The sequence below is a fragment of the Eleginops maclovinus genome, chromosome 15, assembly GCF_036324505.1.
Source record: "Eleginops maclovinus isolate JMC-PN-2008 ecotype Puerto Natales chromosome 15, JC_Emac_rtc_rv5, whole genome shotgun sequence".
Lineage (NCBI taxonomy): Eukaryota > Metazoa > Chordata > Actinopteri > Perciformes > Eleginopidae > Eleginops > Eleginops maclovinus.
The window spans coordinates 15,456,425-15,469,682 of NC_086363.1; the positions used below are offsets into that span (position 1 = coordinate 15,456,425).

General features: G+C 41.4%; 1 protein-coding gene across 8 annotated transcripts in view; it reads left to right on the top strand.

The window, feature by feature from the left end:
* The window catches only part of nrxn3b (neurexin 3b), a 286,482-nt gene extending 273,501 nt beyond the window's left edge, over positions 1 to 12,981 (top strand). For 4 of the 8 annotated variants that reach the window (XM_063902196.1, XM_063902198.1, XM_063902199.1 and 1 more), the window contains 2 exons: positions 35 to 113; positions 10,115 to 12,981. In XM_063902196.1, coding sequence (XP_063758266.1) covers positions 35 to 113; positions 10,115 to 11,094 — 1,059 coding nt within the window. In that variant the 3' untranslated portion in view covers positions 11,095 to 12,981. Of the gene's footprint in view, positions 1 to 34; positions 114 to 7,673 lie in introns of all 8 variants that reach the window. The other 4 variants (XM_063902201.1, XM_063902204.1, XM_063902202.1 and 1 more) reach the window with 2 other exon arrangements.
* The last annotated feature ends 277 nt before the right edge of the window (positions 12,982 to 13,258 follow it).

Below are 13,258 nucleotides of genomic sequence, written 5' to 3' on the forward strand. Positions count from 1 at the left end.
ACGTTTCCCTGTACCTGTGTGTCTTTCTCCGCAGACAACTGATGACATTGTCTCGTCAGCGGAGTGCTCCAGCGACGACGAGGACCTGGAGGAGTGCGACTCCGGACATGCAGGTGGGATGGGTGTGTCGAGTTGTGCTTGCTCTCAACCTGGTCTATTTCTCTTTATCTTTCTTTGATTTGCTACCGAGGAGCCTCTCCTCTGAGCATCATGTCCCATGGGAGCTTCAAGTGTAACTTTGAAAGAAAAAAAAAAACCTCCGAAAAATAGCCACTGTGAGAAATATACACTAGTGAGAGGGGTTCTCAGTGTATATCCAAAGTTTAAAGAACTCTTTGGAGATGGATGAAAGCAGTAAGGAACTCCTATATCCTTAGCATGCTCTCTGTAGGAAGTTACTTGTAAAGCATACATCTATAGTCAGTAGTCAAAGCTCACACCTTTCATCTCTGGAACAAGTTACACTTAGCTATGGGGCACTGGTTGCAGACATGAAGAAGCGTTGATACTAATTTTGTGCTCTCAGCATTCGGTGGAGAGCAACACTTTACTCAACAAAGTACGAAATTAGTATCAAGCCTCATGTCGCCCGCACTGATGCTTCAAAATGTATCTGTCCTGTACTGGTTGATTTCCTCTTGCTGTGCGTGTGTGTGCGTCTCTCTTGACAGAGGATACATTTTGAGATTCTTTCGAGAACAAAGATGCTTTCAGCATAGATACTGTGATATGTAGCAGACTAACTGCAACAGAGCCTCTTCCTTCCTTCTCCTTCCTCCTCCTTCTTCTTCTACTTCTCGTTTGTACCTATGTTTCCTTCGTCGGAGGCTTGCCTTACCTGAAACATTCTGATAGAGAACAGATATCCTCGAATTTCTGTGCGCATTGTCTCTCTTCCCCTCCTCCCTTCACACACATACACAAATACATACACACAGATGACTTTGTAATTGGATCAAAGTGATAAATTCAGTGCATTTTGAATATAAAATCACAGCTAGAAATAAAACCGCAGATTAAAAATGAAAAAAGGAGTGTTTATTTGAGGAAACTTGGGTTTGGACAACTTTAAAACAACAATTGTCAATCGCACTTGTGCCCAGGGGTGTGTGGAACATATACTTATGGTAAGAAGTGAGCCAGGGGAGTGAGCACTATTAAAACTGGCTCAGTATGTAAGAAGCGTCCCCGTAGGCACTCTGGAAATCATTAACAGCTCAAGCTATTTGATTGCTTCACTGTCCTTCAAAATGCCATCACAGTGGACTAATTGAAGACACGTTAATCTCCCTAAATACGGCTCATCCTAGAACCGAGCACATGTCCACTTTTCACTGCTAATAATAATAAGCCTACATTAAATCAATGCAATGCCCTTTCGCTTTTGCTATCTCTGCTCGGAGAACATAACAGATAATTGCCCATTTATTTGTCTTTCTCAGAAATTCGTTTTTTTTTCCCGCGTACTTTTGTAGATATTCCCCAAGTAATTTCGCCTTTTTTCTTCCAATCTAAAAGACAGAGTCATTTACTTTGAAGCCTTATCACGCCATTTGTTTCCTTGAAATTATGACCACATTTAGGTCCTTCGCGCTTGTGGCTTTTAATGTGAGGAGAAAGCCATTTTCTCCACGTCTCCGTGCAAGTATTTAGGTCCTTTATCTGCAAGCATGAGTTGCTCAGTCAGAGATATCGAACTTGAATGGACACATTTTATGCAGCTCATGTGTTTTGTTTTTCTAATGAGAAAAACCCAAACCCAAGTATTCTCAAAAGTGGAAGTGCAACAAAGCGTAATGCAAGAGAACATGGTACCCTCCCCTCATATAGTGGCAACATATGTAGTCATAAACACTCATACATACTGTACATTTCACCATGTTGACACAGAAATTCATATCCTCATTCCTTGCCCCGCTTTCAGTCGTATGAACAGTTGCATGACATGTTTGTTTCTTTTTCCGTTGCATTTTGGTTTGGATTTTCTCCTGTGATGCACATATAAACATCTCTCCTCTGTATCGATTTGGACCCAGCTGTTGGGTTGCTTAAGAATTTGAGCTTTTTTTTCCAGTTTTTTTCTTTTTGGGGGGGGCGGGGCGGGTCGAGTGGGTTATTATTTATTTTTTCTTGTTTCGTTGTGGTTGTTTGTATTTATTTCTTTGGTGTCCTCCTCATCGTCGTCCATCCTCCAAGCAAGGATAAAGCCACTCCTCCCGTTTTTGCCTCATCTTGTGCCGCATGAACTTTTGGTGGTTGGAAAATTCAAAGTTCTCCTCATCAAGTTTGTGTTGTTTATGATTTTATCGTGCCACATGGCTTCTAAAGAAACATCCCCCCCCCCCCCCCGCCATCTTCGATACAACATAGGGAAATGAACGGCAACAAAATATTTTCTTGCCATCATCCTTTTTTTGGCCTTGTGCAGGCAACCCCATTCTGTCTCAAGAAAGTTGTGTGTGAAAGAATGACTCCCTGTCTCCCCCTCCTGAGCGCTAACCCCTCCCCCTCCCCCTCCATCCTCGATTCACCCCCCCCCCCCCACACACACCCACCTCTTTCTTTTAGCCTTTCTGCATATACATGTCTGTTTGAATGCAGATGGCATAAAAAGACTTTTATTGCCACAAAGTATATCTGTTTTTCTATTCTATCTGTTGCTCCAAGTAGAAGGCATTTGTGGCATGCACACTGTACTGGACTGTGCCGTAGCTCTATAGACTAACTTATAATCTTCTCCCCCCAAAACTCCCCTGGCTTCTGCATGGATATGATTGGCATCCATTATGTGTACTGCTTCCTTTCCACCCATAAGTGTCAGGCTAACCCCCACCCCCCCCCCCCCAGCTGCTGGCTTCTACTACATGTCAGGTGTGTGTGTTCAGGGCCACAGTGGCGGTCCCACGCCGCCGCCGTAGCCCCGTGGCAGCTCCTGTGTTTGTGCCTGCTGTCTGTGTCAGTGCCCCGTCTGCCAGCCTGTCTGTGTCCGCTGTCTCGTGGTCGTGTTGTCTGTGTTTTAAAAAAAACTGTTAAACCTTACCTTCTCCCCTTTTATCCCACGTGAGTTCCACAAGAGGGCAAATAAGCAGTGCCGTGACAGTCCTCTGAATAAGAGCCGGCAAACATCAACATCACTTTAAGTCCAGTTCATAATAAAAGCACTCCCACTGAAGGAAAATATGCAATGATCAGTTGCATTCACAAACAGCAAAATAGCAATTTCTGATTTAATTTCACAGTGATTAACAGTGTCACAGATTCTCATTACCGTGTAATCCGAGCAATTTTTGTGATTAATATGTAATTATCGTTTATTAATTGATGCAAATGATTTTTTGAAGTGCGAACTCTAAATGTTTGATTTGTACACACTGTCCCTACAAGTTGCTCTAAATCCTTTTAGCCATAGTATTAATCAGACCAGACGAAGATGCATTTAAATTAGAAGAATATTTTTTTGAAATGACCATCTTGTACTTAATCTTAGTCAAATAAAAAAAATTGACAAATGCAGAGCAGACATTTAATACAATAATGTATATCAGAAACAACATGGATGTTATAAGCAGCCTTACTAATGGCTTTGCTTCATATTCCTTTAAGGGCAAGCCCTGGAACACATTAATGGAATGGAGCCATCATTGGTAACACCTGTGTGTAAGCTACAGCAATTCAATATGTCGGCCATTGGAAAGGTACATTGTATTGGTTATATTTAATAACAATTGAAAAGATTGGTTGTTCTCAAATGAGACAAATTACCAGTTTCTTGGCTGCATACGTTTAGGGTTTGGGTGATTCAATCCAACAAAAGCCATTTGGTTCAAGCTGATCTAAACCATATTACTGTGATATTAATGGATCAAAGGACTGAGCATAATATGAAAGGTGACAAACTAAGAGAATTCTCACCCAACTGTTTTGAGCGTTTCAGGCTCTTTCACTTATCCTTTTGGTTTTATGGACGGCAACTTTAGCCTAGTTTCCAACAACAACTTGTTGCACTGGCCCTAAAAGGCCCCCAAATCAGTCTTAAGAATGAGGGAAGATCGTTAACATCATAGTTAAAGAAAAGTAACGTTGACTGTTGGAAGACACACTCCTGTAAATGCATCACCAAGCCTCCACACCTCGGCTTTTTGCTGCACTATAATAATGTTGCTACAGAGTGTAAACACAGGTAGGTGTTTGATTTAACACAACATTATCATTCCGCTAGAGCAGACAACCTTCAACAAATCTCTGCAAACAGGGTAGCTGTATCACTCCCTGTGACAGTCAATGGGTTGTTTAAAGAGTGTGTGTTTAATAAAAGGGCTGTGAATGGTCCTGCATGCACCATTTCCCTATCAGCCTTTGACGAAGTGGAGAACAGATCAAACAGGTCTAACATCTTATACATCTCTCTTCATCTCTTTGGCCTTGGTGTTGAACTGCATGTTGTGAGATTTCTTCATTGCAGTATATTAAGAGCCCCAACATGTGCAGAGGTACAGAATAAAGTATGATAGGGATGGATCACTGAGCTTCCTTGTGGCGTCAGCTATGGCTATCGTCAAGCCCCATCGGCCCAACTGTCACTTCAACACAGGCCTCGGATCAGTTTAAAGGTTATTCAGCTGACACATGTCCACAGAGTGCAGAGGTGCAGCCTAACGGCTGTAAAGCAAATCGACCGTCTGACAGGGGCAGTCGCCACGCCTGCTGGAGATGCCAATTTAATCCGCCAGACTGCGCCCAGCCCCATGATGACAGATTAAGAGCTATCTGCCATGCACCGTGGCTTCAGGACACTCCTACTGCAGCCGGAGGGTGTTCATGTATCCTTACAGGCCAGACCTCTCTGCTTGCTGGAGGTGTAAACAGAACACTTTTAGAACAGAAATGAATTCTCCATTAGTGAGAAATAGGACCTCTCTTGGCCGGGGTGTGCATTGGCAAGATAAGATAATTTAATGACAGGGTAAAGGGCACAGCTTCTTAAGATACATGTTTCTCTGCCTTTGCACTGGGTACCAACATAATCCCTGGCATGTCCCTAGAAATGTGTCCACAGTGAGAATTTGTGATTTGCTGGCTCGCTGGTAATCACCTCCCTACCTGTGGTGGGTAGAGGTGAATGAATCTGCTACAGCAGGTGTCTGAGCACAATGCGTGCAGCCACAATGAGATTTCAGGGCCCAAAACCACTGACTCACCCACAATTTGCAGCGTTAAAATCCCATTGACTCATCCATGGTTGGGGCTGGTGCACCGGCTTTCCTCTTTTATGGTGTAGCGTAGTCAAATCCCTGACACACCATTGGGATTCATCTCCATTCGGAAGCCTCAGCAAACGCTGGATGGACACGCGGATCAGGCCAAGAGAGAGAAGAGAGGGGGAAGAGAGAGAAAGTGCTGATATTTCTGCATCTGTAGCCTTCAAGCTGCTTAGGTAGTCATTCAATCAGCCACTTAGAAATAACTATATTTACTTAATTCCTCTTCAAAAGCAAGCTGTCCGCAGATATTCCTGTTTAGAATTATGAAAAGCAGAATGCATGGAATTCAGTTTGTTTTTAATGCTCCCGTTTCTGTGGTTTAAAAGATAGCATCAGTTTGTCTCATTGATTCAAAGGCTATTCAGGAAGCACTAGCCCAAAAGAGACATCTATTAATCTAAAGTCCTGACTTCTTTTGCTTAGAAAGACATAAAACTGAAAATTTAGCTGTAGATCTAGCAGAATTATTTGCCAGTGAGGCAGAGGCTTAGAGTAAAATCCCATCCATCTTGACGAGTGCAGAAAACAAACGCACTCTGGTTAAGCAAACCCATTAGAAAGCACAGTGTTTGTCTGCTTCAGAAAGGCAGCAAGATGTGCAACGCTTGTGCAAGAGCTTACACAGGATTAAAGTGTTTACCAAAACATCAAGGTCCTCTGCACTGACTTGACTGGAGACCCTTGACTGCAGAGATTCCCCTCCCAAACAAGTGTTTTGTTGATATAGCGCAAAGCTAACAGTTGCCGAAAGCCGTTAGCCTAGAAAGGAGTGAAAGGATGCAAACAAGGCCATGACAGCAAGGGCAGAGTTGGATAAATAAAGCCTCGGATGAAATCACTTACTGTGCGCTGTTATTGTTTATTTAACAAGGCGGGAGTTTGTCTCTGCCAGTAGAACAATATCAAAGCTATGTGCTGTAAGCTGAAGTCACGCGCTGCATTCGTACAGGAGGAAGCCACTTTTGAGCATGTCAGAAATTAGTCCATTTTGCAGAACATGTTTTAACGATCAGGAAATGCACATTTTATTTCCTCAATAATATCATAAACCTAGTTACGTGTAGTAGATGAGGTAACCAGCTTGCAGAAGACTAACAAAAAACTTGAAATCAGAAGAAAAAAAGAGCCTCACATCTATTGAAAGTCACCAAAGGAACTTAACAACGATTATAGTTTCTACAAATAATGAAATAAATAAAGCAAATAATAATCATTTAATAATAATCATAGATAATCTCCATCCCGAGCCCTCTTGTGGAACTCCCTTTCCAACATGTTTATCTGTCAAACGAAGGCTGTTGGTTAAAGCATCCAAACATTTAGTGTAAAATGAGCTCATTAATTATACTCTACTTCCCCTCATGATTAATTAGCGAATGCAGTGGGCCTAAATGCCACATAACGTTGGATATATATCACCCATGATGAATGGTTTCTTTGCCTGACCAAATATCCCACAGCCCTTTGGTGGCAGTGACCTCTAATTGACCCCCACCCCCCACCCCCCACCCCCACCCACCTGTCCCATGGCTTGCTGTATTGTTATTGTATATTACTCTCCCTAAATGCAACTTACTTAAGCATGCATTAACCCAACTTCTTATAGTGGAACTAAACTCCAAAATAAAAACCATGTCTGATTGACCTCTCTTTCTCTGACGTACATCCAGATTGCACGCCCTGTCCCGTGTTTAAAAGAATACTAACAAGAGAAATGTATAAGTAACTAATAATAAAGTATTTTATTATTAGTTAAGCGAAGGTGGTGACACTTTGCCTATAAACTGTCCCCCCTCCTCTTTGTCTGCCGCAGTGTGTGCTTTCTGGTTGTTCATCTTTGATAGTGTGATAAATTTAATGCCTTTGTTTCTTGCTTGCCAATCTCTCTTTTATTTTGTCTTTTTGTACATATATGTTCAAAAACACATATATGTGTATCTATGTTTCTTTTTTCTGAAAATGTTCAAATTTTAAATACTTGCTAAGAATTACCAATGTAATGATGATTTCCTCCCTAATTAGAATGACGCTTCCTCTTTTCTCTATGAATTATTACTACTTTTGTAAACAGGAGGTTTTGTTTAAGATTTGGTATCAAAATTACACAGCTGCATTTGGTTTCAAAATTCACATCCTCCATAGAGAAAAAAGAGAAGACACCTCCAAAGTAGACCCTCACCACTATCTGTGAAAAGTGTTCCAAACTGTTTCTATGCTGATTTCTAATATTTCCTGTTATATGATAGCTATCTTCTGATTGAAATTTGGATTTATTTAGTCGATTACTTTTGTGCATGGCAAAGAAGTTGCAGCTTAGGGTTTGTAAAACTGTCAGTGTTGAGAGTGCTGTTCTCTTTTGTAAATGGGCATGTATATGCTCATTGTTTGTATATCCCCATCCCTTCCTTACAGCCAAAAGCTCTAATGCCGCCCGACCGCTTCGTGCCGCCTTTACATGGACATGGCAACTGATGTACACGTTCACCCCCATCTATGTCATTTCCTTCCTAGTATGTTCATAGGTCCCACCCTGTTTCACACTCCCTCTTCCCGACCCCTTTACGTAGAGATTCTAAGATATGTACAGTCATCCATTTGTTCATTACTGAAGTAAAAAGTCGAGCGAAAAAAGAAAAAAGAGTCATCTAATCCGGCTGTAGATATTTACCAAGAGACTTATATATCAAAGCAAGAATTATACATATACAGTTTTCTTTTTCTAAAAAAAAATAATGATTATCAAAAAAAAAGATATCCTGAACAGAATGGTGAAGATTATTTTTCATGTCATGATGTGTGGATGTATGTGTTGTTGCCTCCCTGTGCCATCCTGTCTAAAAAGAGAAATATATACTACTTAATCAGAAACTGCTAAAAAAGAAACTAACCTAACTTGTCCAAAGGCATTCTTACACAACTTTCTTTTGTAAACATTTTTTCTTCCTGCCAAAATCATGCGGGCAATTTGTTGATGTAAGTTGAAAAAACTGATGGTATGCTTTGGTATGTTCTTTTTCTTTTTGGTAGGCTTTATGATTTTACGAGCTGACTTTGTTTTTACCTGTTGTTTCTACTTACTTATTACTAATCCCTTTCTGGATAGCTCTATCTGTGGCTTTACTTTGTGAATGTTTTTTTTACAATGTTTGCTCTAACTCTAAACTCTTTTTGCAATGCCTTAATTATTATTTCAATTTTCCTTCATTTCTTGTGTTCTTTTTCTTTTACTGTTCCTAAAGGTCTGCATCTCTTTATAGTGCCCTGTTTGTGAGCCTTTGCAATGTACAAACAAGTCACTTTGGCAAGAGGATAAGCAGCTTCAATAGACATCTGAATGTTTCAAAGTCGCCCAACAACACGGTAACCAATAAAGCGTGTGGTATCAAGCGTTCCCCAATGGATTTATTAGAATGAGTGAATTTGGGAATGTTTTTTAAGCACATTAATCTTATGAATAATATGGTAATACCAGTACTAAATGGTAAACTCAACCTGCTTAAAGCAAGATTTCTAACTAGAGAGTACAAATTGGCAAACATTCAGGTGTGATTGAACTGCCCGGTGACTTTGTGCCATCGTGGTAACTGTAGGGGTCAAAAGGCAAGAGGCTAGGGCAAGTAGGGGAGCCCACTAAATGCTGTACCTGCTATTCTCTATGACATGTGAATGGAGACTTTTTGCTGGGACAGTTTGCTTTTGTAGATCAGTGTGTGACCCTAACCCTGTCTCCTGGAATCCCAAATTTAGTTAATTTTTTTCTGTCGCCTTTTCAGACAGTTGTTTAGTGTTTTGCAAACAAACTACAAACTTACTTTGAGCGGAAGATCTTGGTTTGGCTTAAACTTAGATCAAAGTGTTATTAAACCAAGTTCTGTTTTTCACATCAGACGCCAACAAAGTCCTCCCGTGGGGTTACCTATGAACCAGATTAGAGGGTTAGCGAGGTAGTCCCTTTTGAAATTGCCTTTTTAGAAAATCTATAAGCGGAACCAGTTCTCGGCTAAATCGTTTCATTAACACCCCCGAATGAAGCCGTTACAGTAGCTCTGGATGCATGGCATTGGGCCTCCAGTGCAGCTTGTTTGTATGACACAAATAGCCTAAGGAGAAAAGACTGGATCCACCTTTGTCATACCCATTACCTCTGATTGAACAGGGTTAAAAAGCGCATCGCTCAACAGCTTAATAAAAACACCTTAAAAAAAACGTGCTCTCAGGCCCACTGACTTGCACTTAATTTGCAAACAAATGCTATTACCCTCTGCTCCTTTTTAACCACAGAGCGCATCTTTCAGTGCTCAGTTTTTGAATGGACTGAAAAGGATTCACACTTGAAGATAAATGCATCACGCCTCAACGGAGCTATTCATTTATGTGGAAAAAATGCAGCATTGTAGCATTGAACTAAACATAACCCATAATTAGTTATACAGGCAGCACATAGACATATGATTACCATGAGTAGTGTATAGTGCGGTGTGAAGGAACACTGTGTAAAGGAAGTCCTGACCTGAGAACATGCAGGATATGTAGGACTTAGGTTGTGGAGTCAATTTATTGTGGCTCACCCTTGTGCATCCCTCAAAGCCTTTTGATGCAATGTATACTTTATTTATGGCTGTTGTTTTCCTTTCAGTTTGGGTCTTGTTTGAGTTTCTTTGTTTTTGCACTGGTACAGTATTTTCCATTCTTTCTTTCTTTCTTTATTTTCTGTTCATTTTTCTCCCTTTGTTGAGCTTTGCTTTATACGTTCTTTGATTTACGTTTCTTTTGGTGTTTGGCTGCTTCTTGCTTTGCTGAGAGAAGACTTTCTGCCTTCTGAGTTTTGTCTGTTTCTCTCTTTCGCTTTCCAGGAGGGGAACTAGTTATCCCCATACTAGTCGAGGACCCCATAGACATCCCTTCTGTATCCACCCGTTCTCCCTTCATCCCCCTCCCCCCAACCCTTCGCCCCGTCCTCACCATTATTGAGACCACCAAAGAATCCTTGGCCATGGCCACTGAGGCGGGGGTACCTTGCTTGTCGGACCGAGGCCGCGATGATTGTGATGATGGTGATGGTGGTGATGATGGTGATGATGATGATGATGATGGCATGGTGATTTCGGGGTTTGGCTCTGGAGAAGCTTTCGACTCTAGCCTGCCCCCGACTGACGATGAAGATTTTTACACCACCTTCTCCCTGGTAACAGATAAGATCTTGACCACATCGGCCTATGAAGGCGGCTACAATGCTATCGCGCCCAAGTGGGAGGCCAAGGACTTGAGGCCTAGCAAAGCCTCTGAGGCAGGTAGGACTACATCCACCTCGCCTCTGCCCGACCTCCGGGGCACGCCGGCGGTCCCCTCGGACACGCCACCCAAGCTGCCCGCCGGGAAAATGAACAACCGCGAGGTAAAACCCCCGCAGCCGGACATAGTCCTGCTTCCCCTGCCCACGTCCTTCGATCTGGACGGCACCAAGCCACGGGGACCTTTCATCACCTCGCCCATGCTGCGCACGGTGCCCGCCGCCTTGCCCACTGTGCCCGGCGTGGTGCGGCGGGTGCCCCCGGGGGCCAAAGAGGTGATCCGGGAATCCAGCAGTACCACGGGCATGGTGGTGGGCATTGTCTCGGCCGCCGCCCTCTGCATCCTCATCCTCCTCTACGCCATGTACAAGTACAGGAACAGGGACGAGGGTTCCTACCAGGTGGACGAGACGCGCAACTACATCAGCAACTCGGCGCAAACCAATGGCGCTGTGGTGAAGGATAAAGCACCCAGCGGCAGCGCCAAAGGTAGTGCTGGTAGCAAGAGACCGAAAGACAAGGACAAGGAATATTATGTATAGAAATCAAATCATTTCCCAACACATAGAAAAATAAACTGTTTGGAACACAGTTATAAACATTTTGACAGTACCATATTGGCAACTGTGATTTAAAAAGGATAAAAATCTCTTGAGAACTCGAGACTTACTGAGTCACTGAAACATTTACAAAAGAACTTTAGCTTACGGAAGCACACTTACTATTGTAAGATTTACAGAGAGACATTGCAGTACAACTTCAACGGGACTCAGCGTGGATCTTTTTAAGGAGTCCCTGCTGGAGACATTTAGCAGTGTGAATAACATCGCTCAAACGTCCACGCGACCCTAAGTGACTGTCAAGAGGTGTGTGATCCTTGGAGTTCTAACGACCTTGTCCATTGTAACCCTGTAAAATACGATCACTGTCATTTCGGCCATTCTGAGCATGCATGTGAGGTGTATGTGACGTGGTGCTGGCATCTGTGTAAGTGAGGGACCTCAAGAAACTATGATTGTCGGGAAAGTTGGAAGTCAAAACATGATTTCACATTACAAACGGTTTCATTAAATGTAGCTTTCATGGATGCGATATGAGCTAAAGTATATGTGTAATGAAAGCTGTTGTTTCATTTCTTTTTTTGTTTGGTTTTATTTATTCATTTAGTAAGTAATTTATTATTTATTGAATATAGGTCCTTTTTTTTAAGGATGATGTCCAGTCAGGGTTGACCGCTCTGCAAGATGTGATACAGTAATGTATCACAATATTTCTCCCCCCCACCTCTCAGCTAAGGATTGGACTGCTATGCATGGCAACCAAATTCTAGATGGTGTTCAAGGGTGTAAGAGTGGATCCACCAGGAAAAATGCACATCACAGTTATTTCTCTGAATTCTAAATCTCTGATAGCATTTTGTTTTTTTATTTAATGTCTTTTTTTTTGTTGTCCAGTTTTCTATACATTTCCTAAAATGTTTGAGAATTGTGTCCAGCGGGGATTTAACTATTGCAATCTTGAAAAAAAAGGAAAAAAAACAGACTAAATACTCCAGTGTGAACCAGTGTGATTCTATCTGTTGTCACAGACGACTGTGTCAAAAACAGCAAATATGTTTACATATTTTAATACATCATAGCCGTTGTGCTTTGCAGGTCCATATTGTACAGAAAATTCAAGTTTCTGTTGACTTTTTTTTTTTTAAGTTCTCTTGTATAGACAGATCATTTGATTTGATTCAGCTGCTGTAGCAACGCGACGAAGAATTCATATTTTATTTTTAACCAGGGACACCTGGAGATAAAAAATAATGTGCACAGGAACATTTGTTTAGGCGGGGAGCAAATGTTGTTAGATTAGACGTCTAGTCTCTCTGGATGGTGTTTCTCTTCAGTCGCATGAATATTTCACCATCAGAAGCTGTCAGTCAAATAGAAAAACACCTCCCTCAGATCTTGTATTAGGAACTCCTCCTTATTCTGAATTTACTTTGATCATGTTACTTATTTTTTTATTGGAAATTTAAAAAACAGAACAAGAGAACAAAGACAGAATATGATGGATTTGGAAATCTATTGCTAGCACCTTACTGACTTACAGGTGTTTTATTTATTTTCCTTTTTTTAACTGACGTCAATGTTCTCGTCTGCTCAACTTGTCTTTTTGCATTTGTTTTTCTTCTGTTCATTGTGTAGCTTAATTTCATGTCTCATTTTTATGACTTTCTCTTCTAGCAATATGTTGTTTTTTTATGTCATTATTTATTGCTGAAGGTTTTTTTTCTCATTTTCATGCAAAATCAGTCGGTGTGTATGTTCACTTTGATTTTTTGTGTTGGTACTTGGCTTTTTTCAACCAGTTAATTATTATTGTCTTATGCTCCTTTGACTCCAAGCAATTCCCACAAATAAAAAAATGTTGTTCCCAAACTTTTTTCGATGTGAGGTTGCTGTCCCTCACTCATCCATGGTGTGGTCTAAATGCAGAAGACCCTGCAAAGAGAGGGAGATAGATATTATCTACAGCGCAGACACAATTTCTCATCCATTTTGCTATCGCTTCAGCGATTTCCTTTCATACCAAAAAGTGGTGTAATTTCCATTCAAATGAAGTCCAGAGCAGAGCGCCTCGACACTATCATTTACCTATAGATGATTATGCAAATTCATACAGTGTTCATCGTTGCAACAAGAGAAAAAAAGGACG